At 49.8% G+C, this 23988-nt stretch overlaps 1 protein-coding gene across 1 annotated transcript in view; it reads left to right on the top strand.

Annotated features, from left to right (window-relative positions):
• Window positions 1-1217: 1217 nt before the first annotated feature.
• SIN3A (SIN3 transcription regulator family member A) overlaps window positions 1218-23988 on the top strand; it is a 34245-nt gene continuing 11474 nt past the window's right edge. The window contains exons 1-11 of the mRNA XM_080626309.1: window positions 1218-1667; window positions 8418-8638; window positions 10609-10785; window positions 12555-12661; window positions 13132-13414; window positions 15445-15696; window positions 16102-16254; window positions 17045-17203; window positions 18497-18586; window positions 19815-19933; window positions 22450-22660. Coding sequence (XP_080482435.1) covers window positions 8450-8638; window positions 10609-10785; window positions 12555-12661; window positions 13132-13414; window positions 15445-15696; window positions 16102-16254; window positions 17045-17203; window positions 18497-18586; window positions 19815-19933; window positions 22450-22660 — 1740 coding nt within the window. The 5' untranslated portion in view covers window positions 1218-1667; window positions 8418-8449. The remainder of the gene's footprint in view (window positions 1668-8417; window positions 8639-10608; window positions 10786-12554; window positions 12662-13131; window positions 13415-15444; window positions 15697-16101; window positions 16255-17044; window positions 17204-18496; window positions 18587-19814; window positions 19934-22449; window positions 22661-23988) is intronic.

Raw genomic sequence — 23988 nt, 5'->3', positions numbered from 1 at the left:
GAGCACAGCAGAGGGGCAGGATCCCCTCCCTGAGCTGCTGCTCACGCTCTGGGGGTGCAGCCCAGCACACGGGGGGGTTCTGGGCTCAAGCAGTCACTGAAGCCGGGTCATGGGGAGCTTCTCCTTACTTAAAACCCCCAAGTCCTGCTCCTCAGGCGGCTCTGAACCACTTCTCCATGCAGCCTGCAGCTTGGGATTGCCCCAACACAAGTGTAGGACCTTGCATTTGGCCTTGTTGAACTCCATGTGGTTAACAGTAATAAAGAATCATAATGACACTCAAAATCAACCCCAACCCCAACCCCATCCCATGTTCAGCACCGGCTGTTTGCAAGGCCCCGGGGGATCACCCTCTTCCACCCTTCCTGCGTGAGGCCTCTCCCTCCACCGCCCCAACCCCGGTGGGCGGTACGGCCGTGACGCTCGATACGGCGGCAGAGAGGAAGGGGGGGACCGGGAGCTCCCCCCCCGCCCCTTCACTTCCATGGAGTTCATCGTTAATGGTCGGTACGAGGCGCTTTACCCAGCCCGGTCCCTCACGGCGGCGGGAAGAGGCCCATGAGGTAACGCACACTCCAACAGACACCGGCGGAGGGAGGGGGGGGGGAATGCCTTTGGGGGGGGGGCGGTGTCCGCGTAGGCCACGCCCCCTCCTTCCTATTGGCTGCGGGGCGTTGCGCGGGCCTCGCTCCCCCTCCCCTTCTCTCCGGTGCGTGCGTGCGTGTTACCCCCCCACACGTGCAAGCAGCCCGCCCCGCAGGGGGCGCTGCCATCCCGGAAGTGAATGGGTTAAGGGGACAAAAGGGAGCACCGCCTCTCTCGCCTTTACCGGGAGCCGCCGCTTCCCGCTTCACCGGGAGCCGCCGCCAAGCCCCCCCCTACCTCACCTCCCGCCGCCGAACGGCGGCGGGAGGTGAGGTGGGGGGGGCTTGGCGGCGAGCACGTGCGCCCGCTTCGTGAGTGGGGAGGGGGTGGAACGGTTTCCGCGCGCGCCGATGTAAACATTCCACAAAAGAGGGGGCGTGGCCTCGCCGTTGGGGGCGTGGCCTCGTCCCGCCGCGTGGGCGGGCTCCCCCCCGCCGTGACGTTCAGCGAAGCCCGCTCGCCGATTGGTTACTGCTTTCCTCCCGTAGCCAATAGAGAAACGGAGGGGGCGGGACCACCGGAAAGGGGCGGGACGCGCTGCTTATACGGACATTTTTCTTCGGCGGTCGCTGCACCCCCCCCTCCCTCTTCAACACTCCCCTCCCTTTCCTCTCCACATCCCCTTCCTGGCGGTCTCAGCCAATAGGAGACGGAGAGGTAGGCGGGATCAAGGCGCTGATTGGCTGCGCAGATGATAGACGTGCCGGTCGAGCAATAGGCGGTCTCGGCTCCCCCCCCTGAGCGGAGGGGGGCGGGATTTCCCGGGGAACAGAGAAGCGGGCAGCGCTCCGCCGCGGCGGCCGACAGACGGTTACTCCATCTTACCCCCCCCTCCACCGGGAGAACCCCCCCACACCTCCCTCCGCCCGGGGTCCCGGTGCCGCCCCGGCCCGCCCCCTTCCTCCGGGAGGAGGGGCGCGGGGACCCCCCCACCTCACCTCACCGGGGACAGCCCGCCCGGGAGGGGCCCGCCGCCCCCTGACCCTGAGGGAGACTCGGCCGCAGCCAGGGCCCGCTTCGAGGTAAGCGGGAAAAGCACGGGGAGGGGGGGGCGCGGAGGGCGCCAGGCCCGGTGCCGGCCCCCTCCGGCGACCCGTAGGAGGCGGGGCCTGGCGGGGGGTGGGGGGGAACGGTGGTGGTGGTGGGAGGGTGTGTGGGGGGGTCCGGTCCGTGTTCCCTGTCCCCGGGGAGCCCCGGCCCGCGCGGGCGGTCTTGCGTCCGTCCGGCCCCGCCCCGCTCTGCGCGAAGGGGGTGTCCCGGCCCCGGCATGGCGGGAGCGGCGGGCGGAGCGTGCGGCGGCCGCTGGGCGCGCTGCGAGGCGGGCAGCTCCCGCCCCTCCGCACGCCCGCCCGCCCTCCCTCCCTCCGCCCGGTGCCGCTCCCCGGGCTGCGGCGGGACCGCCCCCGCGGGCTCGCTCCCGCATTGCCCGCCCCCGGTACCGGCCGCATTGCAAGATGGGTCCTTCGCCGGGGCTCCTCCCCCTGGTGGGGATCCCAGGAGTTAAGGGGGAGGGAAGGACGAGCCCCGGTGTCCGCCCGCCCTAACTTCCCGCTGAAGTTGCCGTTCAGAGGGCCTTGCACCGGCCCCGCGGCCACTCTCAACGGCGCTGGTGCCGCTGGAGGCTCTCCTGTGGCTTTTCGGAGAGCCCCCGCCGCGGTTTTCGCAGTCGATACCCTGGGGACCTGTTAGAGCGACATCCGGATGTACGGAAACCCGGGAGCTCCTCTCCTCCGCGTTGGTTTCTTCGCGATTCCCGTAGCGAGCCGGCTTCCCTTTGTACGTGTCCCCTCCACGCCGAGCCGTGCACTTGTCACAGCCCCGCGCTTGACATTTAAGCCCGTTTATTTCTTTAGCCTCTTGTATATCCATAAAAAACCGCTTCAGGGCTTTCCTGGGATTCAGATAGAGCTCAAAACAGGAACGTGCTTGGCATCTGCTTAATTAGATACCATCTCTCCTGGCCCGGGCTCAGAATGAGTTTTAATCGTTGTTATTTGTGCTAATAACACGTGTCGGATGGGAAGGGTTTGTCCTCAAAGAAACAGCTTTATTTGGGCCACTAAAATGGTGCAAAACGGCAAAATAATGTGTATAAAATAGCACTGGAGCAAGTTATTAACTACATCTCGAGCTCTGTGTGGGTCTTTAATCTCCTGCATGGTCTGGAGGGACCAAAACCTGGTTCATGTGCTAAAGTGAAGCTCCAGGACGACCCAGGACCTTATGTTTCTTCTCTAACTTGTTGCTTGTATATTCATCAGGTGTGCTAAAAGGTGTGGGGCCTGTAAACAAGTGGGAAATGCGCTGCTTAATTCAGTACAGCTCTGTCTGCGCTCGAGTTTTCCAGTCCTAACTTCTAATTTGCTAAAAAATTACAGTTTCAGAGAGGTAGATGTTGTTCTAAAGTACTGTGGTCTTAAGACTATAGAATAAAATGGCCTCTTGTGTTAGTATGATCATTGTAAAGCACCTGGAAGATTCCTTCGTCACCTAAAAGCACCTTGGCAGCCTTGTGGCAGCCCGTGCTGGATCTCCACATACAGAAACCCACTTTTTAGGGTCTTTTCTTCCCTGCCTGGGTGAAATGAGTGGGGGTTTTCAGGCTTTGCAAAAGGAAGCCCTTCTTTTTCACCCCAAAGCATCTCATATTCATCCCTCCCACCCACTGCTTCTGGTTGATATCAGTGGTCTCTTGGCGTGAATTTGTTTGTAAAGCTTCAATGTGATCGTTCCCCCAGTAAAACTGCAGCAATTCCTTAAAGTCTGGGGCACCTCTGGGTGATGAAAGCTGCTTTTGCAAGCAGGGTTGGGAAGGGGGATGCTCTCCGGATCGCCGGGGGAGCCTCCACGCAGCCTCCTGGCACGTGTCAGGCTTGGAATTGGCAGGCACATCATTTCTGTTTCCAGGATTTATGAATCGTTTTCTGTCCAGATTGCTGTTCTGGTCTTCTCTAGCCTTGGAACGCTTTTATGGCTCTTAAAGCTGGAATAGGAGGCAGTCCCATACTAGCTGGCACTTCAGTGCGGTAGGCAGGGGGTGCGCTTTTGGGGACATGCTGCTTATTTCCAACTCCTGTGGGGTCTTTACTCTCTTTATTAAAACAAAGAAAACTGATAAATAAAAGTATCCTGATAAGTCCCCCTGCACATGGGGAAAGTGGTGCTGATCTCTGCATGGAGTGTAAAGCTGGATTTGGATCATCCTTTGCCAAAGCAAAGCACAGATTGGTGCCTCACCAATGTGTTACACATCTGGATGAGTCCAGTGGGGTTTATTTGCGTCCTGTCTGCCTCGTGGCAAGTGCACCACTTCACCTTGCAGAAAACTCTCCCGTCTGCTCCCAAATGCTTTCCCAGCACCTTTTCCTTTTGCATTTCTTTTGGGGGTGACTCTCCATCACGAATGTGCCTCTCTGTAGTGGGGCTGGGAGCTTATTCCTGTGTTACAGGCAAAGGATCCGGGCTGTGTGGCACGGTGTAGAAAACACCCCAGTGATTGCTAAACAGGCTGGGTCATGCTCTGGAAGTCGTGTGGCCAGGTTAGGGCACAAACGGCAGTGCTGACGGGACCTTGGCCGGGGGCTTTCCAGCAGGCACTGTGATATACAGCGTTGAAATCTTGTCCCATGGGACATCTGCAGGAGCTCCAGGGTCAGAAGAGCACTTCCAGGGGCTGGAGCTGCTCCTGAGGTTTGATTCCTTTTTCCCCTCAAAACGAAGCCTTTTAAAACCCCCCCATGCTTTCATTAAACACATCAGCTGGAGCTGTGTGATTTCCCTGCCCTTTTTCAGCAGGGACCAAACTCCTCTCCAGTGGTCCTTTCACAACTTGGTCGTGCAGACGGCGCAGTCCCCAGGCGTGTTGTGGTTCCAACAGGTGCCCAGGCAGCAGAACTTCCCAATTGGCTTTCTTCCTATTCTCTCTTTGCCTTTTCCTTTGAGGAGTGAGCAGGCAGAAGAGGAGCTGGGTGCGAGGGGGGAGCCGTGTAGGGCTGGATCCAGCCTTGTCCTCACTTTGTTCCTTCCCTTTCCATGTCAGCGCTGCTGCTCCTCTCCTCCCCGCGGTACCAGAGGGAAAGGATGTGCTCCACTTACCTTTACCAGTCCCACTGGTTTACATGAGGCAGATGGATGGGGAAATCCTCTGATGAAGTTGGCAGGGTAGAACTGCATAATTCTGGTGGTGTTACTGAGCTGTAACATATCTTGTTTTAAGCTTCTTTTCTGGCTTTAGCAGCCGAGGACCCTGCATGTGTTTGTGATACACCTGCCTGATGCACCCTACCTGTAGCACTAAGCAAGGCTGGTGAGGTGGCACAGGTGGGAAGATCGGAGGTGTGTTCCTACATGTGCCTTTTCCCTGCAAAGTGGGACACAAAAACCAAAGGTTTCATCCTCCTGGAGGCAGAATGTGGCGTGCTCTAACTGAAGTTAAAAGTACCTGAAGTTTGTGACTTTCTGTCAGTCATTGCTGTAATTTGAGGGCTTTTTCTCCCCGCCCCCCCCCCGTTAACATTACAGACTATGCAATTTGAATTGGGGCTTTCTTCATCTTAGAGTCAAAGTCAGTAAGGGGATGCCGGATGTGTGCTACATGCCTGAGAAGACCATGTAAAATAAGTGTAGACTGTTCATAATGTCACCACAGCAAAGGGCAAATACCTGATACAAGTCTTTGACACAACTGATTGCAGTTATCCTTGAAATAGTTAGCTGGGCTTTGCCCCCAGCAAGGGTGCTGAGAGAAAGCTGCTGTCACTAAGGGTGGAAGAGGGTGGAACTGCCCCTTTGAGCAGGAGGCTTCGGCTAAATCAGTTCAAAATGACATGTCTAGTCTTGGGTTTCATCACAGCCTTTCTTCCTTATCAGCTGTCTGTAGGAGGGGTAGGACTTGCTGCACAGCAGAGCTCTCCAGCTTTTGAATGGAGGAGATCCTTGGGAGATGCCAAGATCAGCAGGAGCCATGTGAGGAAGAGAAGGCACATCCCTCAGTGCTTCCCCCTCTCCCTAGAGTTTCAGTGGTGGTGGATGCACAGATGAACATCGCTAGGCTTCTTGTGGGTCCAGCAGACTACCAAGATCATCTTTGCTGGGATTAAAAAAGCCTGTGCATGAGTGATCTTGGTTAAGTGGTGGTCTGCTGCGAGTTGCTCTCCCAAAGCAATGCAGACCCCAAGCAGGAGTTTCAGGAAGTGTTACCTAGGAAGACTGACTAATGCTACTGGCTGTTGCCTGTAATATTGGCTCTTTCTATATACATATATATATTCACTGTAATATGAAGTGTTAAAGTTGAAGCAGGTACAGTGCTTGGATAGAAGCAGAGTCCCAGCTCAGTTAGTGAAGGTGAGGGGAATTCTGAGGGAAGAACCACCTAAGGGAGCTTTGATTTTCACTGAACAGCAGCTTTAATCTCAACCATACAGCAAACTACGTTTCTGGACGATTGTTCACTTGGTCTGCAAGAGCTTCAAAACCTGATGTTCATGCTGCTGGTGTGTATGTGGTGGTGCTGCCATGACTGCCACAGCCTCACGGGGCTGAAATGTTTGATGGCTCCACAGGGAAAAGGCTTAGGTCAGCCTGAGGTGGCGTTTTAATCCTCATAAGGGCACATGAGTCCTCCAGCCATCTCCTGTCCTCAAATAGCCTCTGCTTGAAAGGTTAGTTAGTCCATCGGAAGCGACGAGTGTGGGATTGCTTAGGGAAGGGAGATGCAAGGATGAGAAGCTTAACACCACGTATACACCATGTGTATGTGTATATATATACACACATATACACACACACCTCTTAGTGCAGACAGTGTGTTCAGCCTGCTGAACCATTTTGCTTCTTTACAGCAAATCACATGTGAATTTTTGGAGGAAATGCTGCTGCTTTGGGGAATTTTGCATGTACATGTCTCAAACCAGCCGCTCTTGGTTGCTCCTGTGGGCAAGGGGAGCTCTTGTGCCACTGAAGGGGTAAGGGGCAAACCAGCCTGGGAGATGAACAGACAGTGGAAGGACTGGCTGGAGTACCGGTGTCTAGAGCAGACAGGTGTCCAAGCTGGAGTGGGTTATAAGTAGATGCCACCAAAGCTTTGCCCAGACTTTACTCATGCAGTCAGCCATTGTCATGCAAATTCCTGGCTAGGACAGCTCGTGGGATGCTGATGGTGCATGCATGGTCAGATTTGCTCAGTTTAGTGCCAGCCCTATTAGCATAAAAGTGTCTTTCCAAAGCTAAATGTGGGCTGTGCTCAAGGGGAGTAGCTCCATGTTAACCTGCCTTGCTCTTTGTTTGTCAGCAGAGACCAGCCGAATGAAAAGACAAGCAGTGCAGGCACCATTAGCCAAATGAGCTCCTGGAGTGTGCTCCTCTGCTTTCGGAGTCTGTGCTGGAGGTCAAACCTACTTAGAATTTGTAACTTGTAAATCAGATCCAGTTAGTGAGCTTTCCCCTTTACTTGGGGTGAGGAGTCCTCCTCTGCCTCTGTTGGCTTCTACCTGCTGGGTGTTTTGGGAACCTGGCAAGGGACTGTTCTGAGAGGTTAAATTTGAAGAGCAACTCCAAAAAGACATCTTCCTTCTTGCCCAACGCCCTCCAAGTGAAAGGAGAGACTAGAAGAGAGGGGCACAGATGGGAAAATGCTCCATCACCCAAAGCCTGTGTTTTCAATCTTAGCTTGATCTATTCTGAACCTCTCTCCTGCCAGTTCCTGTGTACATTTGACATGCACCAAGGTATTGGTGAATGATCTTTGGGTTATTTGGTTAATGATGGATTTAGACTGCAATGAGCTTGTAGATGGTGATTGGTTTAGTTGACTGTTGTTACCATTTTTCTGGGGGAGCTTCATTCCCTCTTGCTTATCCGTGTGTCCACATTAGCAATGAATGTGCTTAACTGCATTGGGACTGAAAAGGACTTGCTTTGGAGAGGTCCTGATGAATTAGAGGTGGAAGAGGGTGCATTTCACTCTCTTTATCCCTCAAACACCTTAATAGGGTGTGTATGCTTTTGAGCACCCAGTGGTTTGACAAACAGCACATAACATCTCAAGGATGGCAATAACTGGCAGTGCATAGAAAGCACTAGGATTTGCACCCTTCACCTTGGTGCTGGGGAGCATGATGCTGGGAGCACTGTGGGGATGTGGCATACAGCATCCAAAATACTCCTGGTGTAGTAGTGGGTCTGTGGGTTTCACTGAGGTTATGCATCAATGTGTATTAAACAGAGAATGTTTCACATGGGGGCTTGGTAAGTGATTTCGCAATCCGATTACGCGTCCTGCTTTTTGCCTCCTCCTTTCCCCTTCCTCCCACATATTTAAAGCATCTCTCACAGTTGGTTCTCATTCTACCTGGGCTGTGCAGGAGAAGTTTGTTTCCATGCTTTCAATGTAGGCAGCTTTGTCAGGCTGTGTGTAGGTAACACACCGTCCCCCAGTCTGTAGTTCGGATAGCGCATTCAATGGGAGTTGCCTTTGCTCAGGGTCTGCGTGTGCTGAAGACGTCTGTGCTGGCAATGTCTTTAAGTGAGATTGAAGAAACCATTAACTTTAAAGCAGAATATTTTATTTCCAACAATAAGGCTGTATTTTTGGGTGATAAAACATGGTTGCAGAAAGCTGAATCTTAATTCCCCTCTCCTATCTTGAGCTATCAGGAACCTTAATGAATAGAGAGGAACTTGCCCTACCTGCTCCTGGTGAACTTGGCGTCCACGGCACAGGCAGGGAGCGATGAATCGATTGCCTTTGTTAATGGGTCTGTTTTCCCCAGGTTTCGTTGTGCTTCCCGAGCATGAGTTCAGAATGAAGCGGCGATTGGATGAGCAGGAGTCACCCGTGTATGCGTCGCAGCAGAGACGTATCACCAGCAGCACTGAAGCCTTCCAACACCAGCACCGTGTGCTCGCCCCGGCACCTCCGGTATATGAGGCGGTTTCGGAGACCATGCAGTCTGCCACGGGGATTCAGTACTCAGTAACTCCCAGCTACCAGGTGCGTGTGCTCATAGAATCATAGAATGGTTATGGATGGAAAGGACCTTAAGGTCAGCCAGTTCCAACCCCTTGCCATGGCCAGGAACACCTCACCATTAGACCATGTCACCCAAGGGTGTGTCCAGCCTGGCCTTGAACTCTGCCAGGGATGGAGCATTTACCATTTCTTTAGGCAACCTATGCCAGCGCCTCAGCACCCTCACAGTAAAGAGCTTCTGCCTTAGATCTAACCTGAACTTCCCCTGTTTCAGTTTGAACCCATCACCCCTTGTCCCATCGCTACAGTCCCTGATGAAGAGTCCCTCTCCAGCATCTTTGTAGGCCCCTTCAGATACTGGAAGGCTGCTCATCCCTTAGGTGTGTCCCAGCTGCAGTCCTGCTGCATAACCAGCCAGTACTGTGTTGAATTCCGTATTTGAGACAAGGTTTTATTTTAGTGGAAGGTGTCCCTGCCCGTGGCAAGAGGTTGGAGCTGGATGAGCTTTAAGGTCCCTTTCAACCCAAAACGCTCTGTGATTTAGTACCAGGCTTTCCTAAAGAAAAACTGAGATTGTCCAATGTGCTTATCATCTGTCTCATTTGAAGCACTTGCTTTAGGACTATCAGCCTCATTCACATTCAGAGCTGCCTGAACAAACGTGGTGTGACTTGGCTTTTTTGAGCATGATTCTTTTAGTGATTCTCTCAGATCACGGTCTCTGAATCCTAGAGGCAAGTGTGTGGAGGGCTTTTTCTCTGGTTTTCTTCACCAGGAAAAGGTTTGTTGCTCTGTCACAGGCAGAGGGTATCCTGGGTGATCTTAAGCTTAACAGACTGGATCAGATTGGTATTTAGATTGAAGACCTCTGGGAAAATGGCAATGTTTCAGAAGACAGGACCCCAGAGTCATTAGGTGGGACTGTCCTGTCTCCTGCCCCCTTCACAAGGAGCTGTCAGCTGGGGAGAGAGAACAATGTGCTGTAAGAGCACACTGGAGATACCTCCCAGTGAAAGACCAGAGAAGGGGTTCAACCTTTGCCATGGTTTTGGCACGTCACACGTTCCACGCCTGTGTTGCTGGTGAGCTGCTCTCCTTGCCTAGTGCTTGATTTTACACACAGCTTCTTCTTAACTTCTGCAGACAGGATGTTCGTGCTGATAGTGGCAACCGCAGAGCTGGGGAGCCTGCAGGCAGACACTTGCAGGGGCTGGAAGAGGGTGTGTTTATGCTGGCAGTCCTTCCTGCAAAGAACTTGGATGGACCAGCGAGCAAACTGTTCCTTGTTCATGGGAAGGATTAAGAAAAGTATATCCCACCTAAAAGAGGCTTGAATGGAAAACTTAAGTTTGCATAAAGTGAAAAGTAATTTACTTCGCAGTTTTATTTTTCTAAAAGGCTTTTTTAGTGGATTTTCCAAGTTGAAACCTTTCTCGTTTCATGTATGAAGGAGACCTGAGAAGCGCCTTCTGTTTCTGTCCCTGTTTTTCTAGGGGAGATACCAAGTGGAGTTTTGCCCTGAGTCTGCTTGTACCAGAGAGCCACAATTTGCCTTCCAGTACCCAAACTGCATGGCAAGAGCATAGAAGCTCGCAAAGATTCATTCAGGTTATCACTTGTGACACGTGTCATAGAGAAAAGACAGGACCTTGACTCTGTCAGACTGAAAATCCCATTTTGAGCTCCTTTTGCACGTCTTTATCTTAGAGTTAGTGACTAGACAGCCAGTGAGCCTGCAGGTTGGAAAGAACCTATGTGTATAATGTGTTTGCAAAGAGGGCACTCCTGTATTTGCAGTATAGGATGAGTTGTTCTGGTTTTAGGTGTCTCTCGGTCGTTGTCCAAGAAAATGAGGTTGTTAGCAGTCCTGGTTAAAGGTCAGACTCTGTTCTGCTTCCTTACATTTGTCCTTGTATATCCGGGTCTGGGAAGGCTGCTCCTGCTTTCTGCCTGTGTATGTAGCTGTACGTGATGTCCTCTTTGCCTTGCAGGTGTCAGCCGTGCCGCAGAGCTCAGGCAGCCATGGGCCAGCCATTGCAGCCGTGCACAGCGGCCACCACCACACAGCACCGGTGCAGCCCCACGGGAGCCAAGTGGTGCAGAGCCACGCTCACCCCACTCCCCCAGCCGTGCCCGTGCAAGGGCAGCAGCAGTTCCAGCGCCTCAAGGTAATCATAGGATCACAGATTGGTTTAGGGGTTCCAGCCCCTGCCACAGGCAGGGACACCTTCCACTAGAGCAGCTTGCTCCAAGCCCCTGTGTCCAACCTGGCCTTGAACACTGCCAGGGATGGGGCAGCCACAGCTTCTCTGGGCACCCTGTGCCAGCGCCTCAGCACCCTCACAGGGAAGAGCTTCTGCCTAAGAGCTCATCTCAGTCTCTCCTGTTTCAGTTTGAACCCATCACCCCTTGTCCTATTGCTATAAACCCTGAGAAAGAGCCTCTCTCCAGCATCCTTGTAGCCCCTTTGAGACACTGGAAGCTGCTCTGAGGTCTCCACGCAGCTTCTCTTCTCCAGCCTGAACAGCCCCAGTGTTCTCAGCCTGGCTCCATACAGGAGGTGCTCCAGCCCCTGCTCATCCTCATGACATCCTCTGGACTTGTTCCAACAGCCCCATGTCCTTCTTATGTTACGGACATAATGTAATGCCTTACATAAACCAACCTCTGCCTAAATCTTTGAGCAACTGGGGACCTTTTTCAATTCCATGTGTAGGGGGAGGCCTCCCAGCTGATGACCTCCAAAAAGCTGTCTTGACAAGGCTTAAATGCTTCTCCTGTTCGGAGTACTACCAAATGCAGAAAGGGACTTTTCTTCCTGCTGAAACCCTCCTGTTTGAACTGCCATAATAAAAACTGGACTTGCTAGGCAAAGATTAAGGGCAGGAGGGAAAAGGAACACGTGTTATTCAGGGTATTTGTATGAATGGGTTAAATTGCCAAAACATTTGGAGCTTTTCTGAACACATGGCATATGTGGGTTGCTGTGTGGGAGTAATTTGGGAGTAAGGAAGGCTCTATTCTTGGATTACGTGCTGGAAAATCCTTAAAAAGGAGAAAACTCCACCAAAAATAATCCCTTTAAGTAGCTCTGTTTGGTTCAGCTCTAGCGAGAAGGCACATGGATACGAATTGATGCCTATTTCTTAGTCTTTTCCGAATACAGTGCGAGCCTCTTCCAGTGTTGGTGGCACCCACTGCCGTGTTGGTGGGAGGCCTTTGCTGAGTGGAGGACACTTCATTGCTAGGGACTTCTGAAAAGGGTTCCAGACTGTGTGGTTCTTTCTCCCAGCGCAATCCATGGCAGGTCCTTTGCTGGTGCAAGATTGGGGCTATATGTGACAGTCTTCTTTTGCTCCTGTGTGTAGCTCTTACAGCCGATGAGCGTGGGGCCTGGTGCTAGGGACCCAGAGGTCTCGCTTCAGGCTGGGGCTGTTCTTTGAGCACATCTGAATGTTGGATGTTGGTACATGAACGCTTCATCCACTTCTTGCTGTTTGAGGTGTAAAACAATTTGCCACCCACAGTTGCCGTTTTCAACCCCCTTCTATGTTGCACTGTAATGTCTGGCTGCTTGAAAACGTGCAAGTGTGTACCTGGCAGACATCTACCACCTTGATGATGGCATTTCCCACTTGCTGCTTATTCTGAGACTTCCATGGATGCAGGAATTACTTCCAAGTAATTCTGCTGATGTCTGTTGCTTTTTACCCCTTTTGTTTCTTTTTGGTACAGTTTTATCTTGTGAGACAGGAGCGGGGAGTGAGTACCTCTTATTCCAGTGGTGCTGGTAGTACACTACCCAGGCTTATGATCTTTTGCTCCTTAATTCCCTGGGCAGGCTCAAGGCTAACAGCTGTGTTTTCATGTTGTGCAGAACAGTGGGAGATGAAATAAAGTCCTCTCTGCTGATCCTACCTGTCTGTTCTGTGTCCAGGTAGAGGATGCGCTGTCTTACCTTGACCAGGTGAAGCTGCAGTTTGGTAGCCAGCCACAGGTCTACAATGACTTCTTGGATATTATGAAGGAATTCAAATCTCAAAGGTAACAAGATGCAGTTTGCTTCTTCCTTCCAGGTTAAGAAGAGTGTTTGTGGGCATGAGAGCACAGAGCAGGAGCTAAACTCTCTCATTGTGTGTGCAGAGGAACACACCTTTAGCAGTAGTGTAAAAGCAGTTGTTGAAAGTTAAATGCATCCCTTCCTTTATACTGAATCTTTGCTTTGAGTGGGAGCTCACAGCTTCAGCCTTGATAGCTGATTCATCTGGTTGTCTGCCTGTTAATAATGGTCAGACTGGGGACTAGATCTCATAGATACAGAATGCTGTCTGAGCTAATAAGATAATGTCATTCTTAAGTTCAGTAGCGTATTCAGAGGAATCAGTTTTGCATTATTTCATAGGTTAGAGGTGATAAGGGAGAAAATAGAAGGGAAAATTCCTGTGTGGAGAACTTGCTGTACCACTGAAAAGGTCTTGGAGGTTTGTGACATTTTGCTCTTATTCCTTCTTCAGTATTGACACTCCAGGAGTGATCAGCCGCGTATCACAGCTCTTCAAGGGCCACCCAGACTTGATCATGGGTTTCAACACCTTCTTACCACCTGGTTACAAGATTGAGGTGCAGACGAATGATATGGTGAATGTGACAACACCAGGGCAGGTTCACCAGATCCCCACTCATGGCTTGCAGCCTCAGCCCCAGCCCCAGCCGCAGCATCAGTCGCAGCCTTCAGCGCAATCAACCCCAACACCAGCACAGCCAGCGCCGCAGCCACCTCCTGCCAAAATCAGTAAGGTGAGAAGCTTTGAGTGACGTACATTGATCACACAGGGATCCTGCTGCCTCCAGCTGAACCTGGTGTGGAGCTAAAGAGCTTAAAAGGAATTTACACGCTGCTTTTTTCATAGTATTTGTGAACCTGCACGTGTTGTGCTTCAGCTGCTGGGTTAGTTTCTCATTTACAAACTTCAAGATGCATCCTGGTTGCTTTGAGAGTGATTCAAATAAGCCACCTTATAGTGGTTTGGAAAAGCCTTGCTGCTTTCAGTGGGGAACTGAAAGATGCTCAAAGCATCTGGTAAAATGTACATGTGTTATTCAGAGAGGGATCCGGCAGCCCCAGGTAAAAGGTCCCTGAAGTGTATTTTACTTTGCAAAAAGGGCTTCCTAGTTAAACCGTTGGGCATGTGTTGAACTGTCTGCTTTTGTGTATGGTGTCTCAGAATAACTGAAGTCCCAAGAAATTCCCCATAAAACAGAGGCTGTTAAAGATGTTGCTCTTGGTATGAAAGTGTGTGTGTGGTTTCAAATGCTTGGGGCAATTAATTCATTAGTTACTTGGTAGATTCTGCATTGCTTAAAGTGTAAATTACTTTTACACTTGTGAAAGACTGGCTCAGCATCAGCTGGATGGGTGCAGGAGTTATTGGGGAAAATCCCAAGTGCAAGAGTTCAGGCAAGATGACATGATGTTGCCTTTAGCTGTTGGTTTGTGCACCTGAAACAGACCTTTCAATAACTTTGTTTTAGTTGTAATCCAGATACAAAACAGGATAATAGGCATTGAAGGAACTTAGTCTAGATTAAATACCATGTATTTTAGCCTCAAAATTGGGAAAGATTTGAGAGCCTTAGTGGGGGAGAGAATCCCCAAAGATTCAAGGGTTAATCTCTGAACTGTACAGTTAGTTAACAACTGGCTGGAAAAGAGGGAAACAAAATGGGGGAACATGCAGTTAGAAAGCAGCAGGATTGAAAGTGTGGTGATTAGATGATCTCTAAACAAACATTGGTGGGACTTGCCACCTCCTGTTCAGAAAGAGCAAACAAAAGCATGCCAAAAGCTTTGCAAAGCTAAGGTGATCCAGAATGAACTTCCCTGTACCAGATTTCATGGCTTTTGCCAAAGAAGGAGTGAAGGAGTAGGTACTCTCAGGGAACAGGTAGCAGTCTCTTCCTCATCCCCAGGGGCTATGTGCTTTTGTCCCCATTGATATGCAAAAAGTTCAACTGTTTTTGCTGAAACCTTCAAATGAACCTGAGGGCCAGGGGAGATGATGAGGTGAGATTTCCTTACCAGGCAGGTGAAGTTGTAGGTAAGCAAGGCAGGATCTCCTAACAGCAGCAGAAACTGCTGTTACAGTTTTGTTACAGTTTTTGTCGAAGCAATCCATGCTTGGACAGCTACTAGGAAATATTCAGCTTGTGAAAGATAATGGTGACATTCTCTAGACCTGCAAAGTCAATACTTGTCAGTAGCAGTTAAAAAGGACCATTCTTTCAAGGAAGTGCAGTAAAAGTCATGCAGGGAGGAGGCTGGTTGACTGGATGTGGTAGCAGATTTCATCCACTTAGAATCATAGAATCATAGAATAGTTAGGGTTGGAAAGGACCTTAAGATCATACAGTTCCAACCCCCTGCCATGGGCAGGGACACCTCATTCTGTTCAACCTGGCCTTGAACACCGCCAGGGATGGAGCATTCACAACTTCCCTGGGCAACCCATTCCAGTGCCTCACCACCCTCACAGTAAAGAATTTCTTCCTTAGATCCAATCTAAACTTCCCCTGTTTAAGTTTTAACCTTTTACCCCTTGTCCTATCACTACAATCCCTGGCGAAGAGTCCCTCCCCAGCATCCTTGTAGGATGATATATTCCAGCTCAGAGGTATGTGTTGAACCCATGTTGTTCCACCGTTGGCATCGGATACAGTTATATGCTGAGTTGTTTCCTTTGGATATGGTCTGTCAGTGGAGTAAAAGTGCCTTTATTCCAAACATAAAGGAATCTGCTAATTCCTAACATGGCTTCTTTTCTTCTCAGCCATCCCAGCTGCAGGCACATACCCCTGCCAGCCAGCAAACTCCCCCGATTCCACCATACGCATCACCACGCTCGCCACCGGTCCAACCTCACACGCCTGTGACAATCTCTCTGGGCACCACCCCATCCCTGCAGAACAATCAGCCCGTTGAGTTTAATCATGCCATCAACTATGTCAACAAGATCAAGAATCGGTTCCAGGGCCAGCCAGACATCTACAAAGCCTTCCTGGAGATCCTCCATACATATCAGGTGAGTGTTAACAGTGCATATTTGAGTATGTGCATGGTTATTTCTCTTTCTTTGCCATGGGGAGCTAGCTGTGTCTGTCCAAGACTTGCGTTCGGGTCTTTTAGTACTAGCTAGAAAGCTAGGAATTCTTGCGTAGTACTGTGCTAAAAGTAAAGAAACCACTTAGTGTGCTACTAATCCAGGGCCAGATGGGTGTGTAGTATATATAAGCATATATATATTTAGTGTGTACAAGAATCATACTGTTAATGTAGCATACTAATATCGTACCAATACAGTAAGATGCTAAGATCTTTGATGTTTTGTTCTTTATATCACTGAAGGTTTGGGGTTTTTTTTCCCCTTTGTCCCTTCACTAGTTTATGCATCCATTCTTCTGATGCTTCTGCTCTTTTCCTGTGGCAGAAAGAGCAGCGCAATGCCAAGGAGGCAGGAGGTAACTACACACCGGCGCTGACCGAGCAGGAGGTGTACGCACAGGTGGCTCGCCTCTTCAAGAACCAGGAGGATCTGCTCTCGGAGTTCGGGCAGTTCCTGCCTGATGCCAACAGCTCTGTGGTAAGTCATCTTGGGGATCAACTTGGAACCGAGATACCTAGTGAAGAACTGTTGTGTATGTAGAAAAACACGCTTTTGCTCTTTGTTTCTTGGGGTGTTCTTGGAGTGATCTTTTGACACTGAGGTGCTGGAGCAGGTCCAGAGAAGGGCTGGTGAAGGGCCTGGAGCACAAGTGTGGTGAAGAATGGCTGAGGCACCTGGGAGGGTTTAGTCTGGAGAAGAGAAGGCTCAGGGGGACCTGATCGCTCTCTACAAGTGCCTGACAGGAGCATGGAGCCAGGAGGGGGCTGGGATCTGCTCCCAAGGAACAAGGGATGGGACAAGAGGAACCGGCCTCAAGCTGCACCAGGGCAGGTTTAGATGGAGCTGAGGAACAATTCCTCCCCCAAAGGGTGCTCAGGCATTGGAACAGGCTGCCCAGGGCAGGGCTGGAGTCACCGTCCCTGCAAGTGTTCACACAGCGTGGAGATGAGGCCTCAGTGCCATGGGTTAGTGGTGGCCTTGGCAGTGCTGGGCAGTGGTTGGACTGGATGAGCTTAAAGGGCTTTTCCAACCTCACTGATTCTACAATTTTATTTCCTGGGAGTGGGGTCAGGGTGATATATATTGTGTTTCCTGGCCATAACTTGTCTTCTAAATACAATTTCTTTGCCTGAAAGGGTTGTTCTAAGACTGCAGTAAGTGCAGTAAAATACACTGGTCGTCTAAAGTTAGGGGGAGCAGGCACATTTTTTTGCCTGGATGAGTGGAACTCGGCTCTAATGGTCTTATGGGTTTGTCTCTAAATAAGCTATTGAGTAAGACAACTGCAGAGAAGGTGGAATCCGTAAGAAATGATCACGGTGGCACGGTGAAGAAGCCACAGCTCAACAACAAACAGCAAAGACCCAACCAGAATGGCTGTCAGATCCGACGGCACTCGGGAACTGGGGCAACTCCTCCGGTGAAGGTAAGAGTATGTGCTGCTCATGCAGCAGCCCTGGTGTTCCCAGGAGGGTGTGACAAAGGTTTTTGGGATCTTTGTGGCACAGACTGCAGCTTGACAACACAGAAACTAGTACCTGACTTTATAGGAAGCTTTCTGAAGTCTTTGTTTCAAAGCCAAGGCTTTGTCTCTGTTTTTCACAGACTGGTGGTATTATCTGTACCTGAGGGTGGTAATAGTTACTGTGCTGGGGAAAAGTAACTGTTGGGCTTGGGGGGAAACAGGGCTTTCCCCACTTTATTAGGACACTGCAGAATGTGAGGGGATAGTTTTGTTGGTGAATAAAGCAGTGTTTGGTGGTGAGGGGGAGATGTGGGGTATGGAGGCAAAAGTCTCAGTAAAGGCACAAAATAAATCGGTCCAAATTTGTAGTGATGTTTCCAAGGCATGTGGGGAGATAAGGGAAGGAACGATAAAGGTGCCTGTCAGCTTTGTTGTAGCAGAACTTCGAGCAGATGCAGAGGAATCACATTTGCTCGTCTTCCCTGTGATAAAGCTGATAGTACAATGATGGATGATTATTCTCTTAGCAGAGTTTGCCCTTTTCAAACGATGCACGTTTTGAGAGAGCAAGGCTTTGTAGCGTCATAAAAGTTGCCCTGTGGCCAGGTGGCTTAGTGTTTGTGCATTGAGGAGAAGTTTGCCTGCTTTATTTGAAGGTGGTGTGTCTTGCTTTGTGATAAAAAGCATTAGCAGGCATAACAGTATCATTTAATTCCAGTGATTTACTTCCTCTTCTGCCCTTTTCTCCTCTTCAAATAAAAGGCAGCAAAGTAAAACACGTTCTGGAGGCAGCTTTTGGCCTTTTGGAGATGCTGGTATGGGGAAAATAAAGGATCTTGTAGTGGAATAAAGAGAGGAAAAGAAACAGGGTATGTTAGGGAGGTGTAAGACTTAAAAGAACTGGATAAGGGGCAGGAAAAAACAGATTTGTGTTGGTCATTTCACAAAGTACTTGGAAAAAGGAGATAGACTGTAGTGTGACTGTTGCAGCCAGCTGGATACGGAACAGGATACAACAGTGTATTAAAAATATTGGGAGTTCTGTGCTACTGATTAACCTTGGAGAGATTAACTTGTGACACGCGCTTTCCTGCCAGTTCCCTTCCAGAACAAGAAGCCACCTTTCTTGGGTTTGAGAGCAGATGGTGGGGTCAGGAAGCCAGCACCTTTGTGGGACAGATAATCAAAATATGGCAATGTGCTCTGCTGAAAACCCCTTCTTTTTCCCCCTCTTGCCTTTCTTTTTGTTAACAGAAGAAACCGAAGCTGCTTGGTTTAAAAGACCAGTCGTTGGCAGAAGCCAGCAAACATGGTGTGGGGACAGAATCTCTCTTCTTCGAGAAGGTGAGAAGCGAGATGCAGAGAAAGCCATCTCACATCACTGATTTATGTTCTCGGGGTGTATACACCCAGTTTGTGACATATATGCAACCCTGATAATGTTTCTCAGCTTGACCTCAGATGTATTTTGCACCCTCCTAATCAAATCCATTGGGTTTGTTGAAAGGTCTGTTGATCTTTTGTATGTGGGTATTTTCTTTCCACCTTTATAAAACCCCAGTACCTGCAGTATGGGAGCTCAGTTTACAAAGCAGCTGATTCCCATTGACATTGGGTTTGGTTTTGTCCCTGAGAGCTGAATCTAATTAGTTGCACAGTGTTACCTGTTGCTGGTTTACCACATGGAACAAGAGATGGATATGGGGGATGTTTCCTTGTTGCCTTCCCTAAGCTGTCCCTACATTTCCTTATGGCTCAGAGGGGACTCTACAGTGAACTTAAACAAGCCTTTTAAATAATATTCATGAGTCAGTGGAAGTCTTGGTTGCTGTCTGATGATGGGGTGCATTTTGCAGCATGCTGTAGGTCAGCTAATGGAAACTGGGAACCAGCCTGTTGTGTAGGTGTTGACATGAGTAAACCTAGAAATCCCTGCTGTGGAATTGTAACTGTAATGCCAAATACCTTAATGATGATAGATCTCCATCTGATGTGTAGATGGTAACTGCTCTCCTGGGAAAGGTAATGGTGTTGGGATGAATCGTCTGGTTTCCTCGTGCTGTGAAAATATGGGTTGCAGGAGCTGGCTTCTCTGTGATAACCCAAGCTGTTAACACAGGCAGAAGCTGGAGCAATGTTACCCAGGGCATAACCCTACACCCTACTTGCAATATTCTCTGGTGTTTAAAAGCAGCCTGGGTGGGTTTGTGGCACTGCAGCTATAACTGATGTTATCCACAATCCCAGCATTTCCTAACATAGCTGTTAGGGGGTTCTTTGAGGGATTTCATTCTTCACTTGCAGCTCCTTTCTCCAGAGTAGAGCACTGGGTGCTGATGTTGCAGGGCATGCCCAGCATGGGGATAGCTCACATCAGTACCTGCCTGCCTGACCATGTGTACGAGACAAGTTAGTCTCTGTTGAACCCACTCTGTGTTCTGGTTCCATGTGTAATCTCTGTGCATCGGTGGGAAACACAGTGTTGAATCCAGGTCCTCCTGGCCAGTGATAGCATCCACAGCTTGATCTCACCCTAACAGCAACTGTTTTCCTCTTCCCTGCTCTCTGGCAGGTCCGCAAAGCTCTGCGGAGCACAGAAGCATACGAGAACTTCCTGCGCTGCCTGGTTATTTTCAACCAGGAGGTCATCTCCCGGGCTGAGCTCGTGCAGCTCGTCTCTCCGTTCCTGGGGTAAGTGCAGGGAAGTTTAAGCCACGTGCTCTGTTTCTGTTGTGGAGCCAGGAAACAAGAACTAACCTTTGTGGTCATTCAGGGGAATGGCTGAGAAAGTTGGGGCTGTTCAGCCTGGAGAAGAGAAGCTGCATGGAGACCTCATAGGAGCCTTCCAGTATCTGAAGGGGGCCTACAAGGATGCTGTGGAGGGACTCTTCATCAGGGACTGTAGTGACAGGACAAGGGGTAACGGGTTCAAACTGAAACAGGGGAAGTTTAGACTGGATATAGGGAAGAAATTCTTTACTGTGAGGGTGGTGAGGCACTGGAATGGGTTGCCCAGGGAGGTTGTGAATGCTCCATCCTTGGCGGTGTTCAAGGCCAGGTTGGATGAGGCCTTGGGTGGCATGGTTTAGTGTGAGGTGTCCCTGCCCATGGCAGGGGGGTTGGAACTAGATGATCTCAAGGTCCTTTCCAAGTGTAACTCTTCTATGATTCTATGATCTTGTGTGGTTGGGTGGCACAGAGGAGGATCTGGAGGATCTCTGAGAGCTGGGTGATGGTTTCCTGGACCACAAAGCACACCTGAGATGGAGTCCTGAGTTGCAGCTTCCTCTGTGGCTGCTTGGCTTGACTTTTACATGGGTAGACTGCCACTGCTTAATGTCTGTCCACTAAATGACTGCACAAGTTAGCAGCACGTTCTCTCATCTTCTGTTGCCTCCAGCTCAGCCTTAGCATCACAAGTGTACGTGATGAGGTACCATGTGCTGCTGTATGAGCAGGAAAGTACTGGTAGTTCTTGGAAGCCCTTCACTGTGCTGGTGCCACATGCTTTAGGCTTTCAGACTTTACCTTTATTGGAGCAGGGTTATAAGGGCCCTGTTTCAGTTTTCTGTCCAACTTTACGCTTGTCTATGCCACCCTTTTCCATTCCTTGTCCAAGAGGAGGTGAGCAGGATTCCCAGCTGTGTCTTGGCATGCAGGCAGCGTTCAGGAGCATTGCTGGTGCTGCTTGCTGTGTCTTCCTTTCTCAGAAGAGCAAAGAGAATTATTTAGCATCCTGTTACTGCAGTCTCTTGCTCTGCAATCGTGAATTATTTCATTTGAGAATAGATTTGACTGTCTAGTTACATAGGAAGTGTCCTCTTAAAAAGAGCACTGATACAAACCCACAAAAATATCCAGAAAGCAGTTGAATTCTGTTGCGAAGCAAAAAAAAAGTGGTCAGGAATATTATAGCTTAAATAGGAATGAAGACTTCCGTAATTGCCAGTAGTGTAGAGAGCAAGTCTGTATTAATCAGCTAAACCAAACGAATAGCCTCCCATCGACTTTGGGCAGCAAGATTAATGTTCCTTCTTCTTGTGAATTGAGTTCTTGGTTCTAAGGGAGGAGGCAATAGCAACATAAATTGGGTTCAGGACCCCATTACACTAGCTGCTGTGCAAAGGAACTGCCCCAAGGAGCTTCCACTCCCTCCATAGCTCCACTGGAATTGGTCAGGCGTCAGCAGGATGCCACCTGTAGCTAGGAAAGGTGAAATATTTGACAGAAACCCCTGGATTTCTCCCATCTAGTGTCTGTGCTCCCAGCTGTAAGAGTGAATGTCTGTATTGGGAAAGGTATAACATAGTTTTCTTATTCTGGAGGCAGACGTTACTGTCTGTCATGTAATGAAAAGGCAATAAATGAGCAGTGATTCAGTTAGCTTCAGTACCAGGTTCAATTCCTCATATTGCTGGAGCTTTACATGAGATAAGAGGAGTTGAATATATGCAGTATTTTAGACTAATAAATTCTTCAGAAAGCTTTTCTCTACAAACAAGCACACTTGGGCCTTGCAGGCAAAGGCTTCCTCATTATTTGTGCTAGCATGTGTAGTGTGGGGAGGCAGCGCTGGTTGAAGCAATTGCTCAGCACTGAACCTTCTTGCCATGCAGTCAGAGAATCACTTCTCAGTTTCCTCTTGCCGCTTTGGGAAAGGGAAGGTCTGATTTAAGGTTAAAAACATTTGCAAACAGCTAGGACCCTGGCTTGCCTTTGCTGCTGGGGTACATTGGGAGACCCAGATGTGACCTTGCAGCGAGTGCTGCCCCTGCAGTGACAGCTTTGGCTGCTCTTCCTTGTCACTTGTCTTGTGGGGACTGTACCCACGAGGCACATGGGGGCTGTATCAGTGCTTGTCTGCATCCCTGTCAGTATGAAGGGGTAATCCTAAAGCACCTTAGTTGCACTGAGAGCAGTCCACCACCTGATCAACAAACTCAGTGTCCTTGCCCATGGCAGGGGGCTTGGAACTAGGTGATCTTTAAATTCCCTTCCAACCCGAACCATTCCATGATTCCTGTTTGATCAGGCTCTGCGGAAGTGGGATTGAGCAGAGAAGGGTCCTCACTCACCAGACTTATAATTCAGAGGATCTTCTTGGACACAGTCTGGTTGTAACAATCAATTCTAGGCTCAGCATCACAGCTCAGCACCGCTTGATTTCTACTTAGCCAGTTTTTTCACTTCATTCATTTTATTTTCAGGAAATTCCCAGAATTGTTCACTTGGTTTAAAAACTTTCTGGGGTATAAAGAGTCTGTTCACATGGAGACGTATCCAAAGGAGCGGGCTACCGAGGGGATTGCCATGGAGATAGACTATGCCTCCTGTAAAAGACTGGGCTCCAGCTACCGAGCCTTACCCAAGAGCTACCAGCAACCCAAGTGCACGGGGCGGACTCCACTGTGCAAAGAGGTAAGATGCTCTTCTTGAAGGGATGGAGCAAGGACGAGTGGAAGAGAACAGGATGAGGGATTTATTTTGCATTACTATGGGATGCTGAAGAGCTTCCTGGGGATGTTAGGGCACGTCTGCTCTTGTGCAGCAGAGTTGTGCTGCTGCTTGCTTTACACTGAGCTGAGCCCTGCTACTCTTGCACCCATGTCCTGGCTCAGGATCACCATGGTACGTGTCAGAACCCAAGGTGAGCGCACCGAAAGTGAGTGGTGTTCCTGGTGGCGAGGGAGCACTTGGCACTCCTGCCAGCACCTGGATCCTGTCCAGAAGCTGTTGCACAGGGCGAGGTGTGAGTCTAGGAATGGGTTATGCTGGAAGCTGGCTGGGAGTTGCGATCCCCACGTAGCTTTGATGGTTGGCATTAGCTCTTCCCCAGCGGTGCTTCTGAAAGGGCTGGGGAGCAGCTGGAAAAAACCCCACTGAATAGTCGTGATCTTTAGCCACTTATATCAAATGTAGGGGCATTAGATGTGTATGATGGTTTAGGTAACTCTGTTACCTATGTGAGAAGAACATTAAGATTACAGACTTACACACAAAGTAGGAAATGACAGAACTAATTTTCTGTGTGGTCTTACTGTGATCTCAGGGATCTTTTACAGGGTGATATGTAATTCAAGATTATGGCTACATTTTTACCCCAGTTTCCTCTGGTCTGCTTCAGAGTTGTCTCTAGTCCAACTTGAAAAGAAAATCATGTTTTCTGTAGACAAGTCTCCCTCACATGCTGCTTCTTTCTACCTGGAATGCTAAAATGACCTCTTGTCTTGAGAAGCAGTGCATTGCTTCGGGAAATAGGCTCCCTACAGGGAGCTGGCCTTCTTGGTCAAGAGTCAAAGCTGGTCTCCTGCAGGATCAGATGTACTCATTGAGCCCTTTGATGTGTTGTAATGGCCCTTTGCTCAAACTGGGGATGGTACTGGCTGGTCCTGTTCCTTCACTGGTGTGGAAGGTGATGTTTTAGAGGTGAGTGAGCAGGACTCTTGCTGAAGGCCAGTTAATAAACATGCTGCTTAAGAGCATTCACTGGAGGAGGGGAGAGCCCCAGCAATCCTTCCCTTCCCTGGGTGCTTGCAGACCACAAATAGCGAGGGGATGCTGTTCGGGAACATCACAGGTTTTGTGTTCTTACGCTCCTTGAGAGATGAGGAGGACAAATGTGGGCGTTCAAGTCATGCAGTTAGCAGTGGTGAAAGGTGTTCAGCTGGAGTGGGGGCAGGATAGTGAAAACAACCTGGGGAAAAGAGGGTTGCAAGCTTCTCATCTAAGTCCTAACACGTCTCTCA

Source organism: Psittacula echo (genome assembly GCF_963264785.1).
Source record: "Psittacula echo genome assembly, chromosome: 10".
Classification (NCBI taxonomy): domain Eukaryota; kingdom Metazoa; phylum Chordata; class Aves; order Psittaciformes; family Psittacidae; genus Psittacula; species Psittacula echo.
Note: the sequence above shows the minus strand (reverse complement) of the source record. Positions and strands in the feature narration are given on the sequence as shown.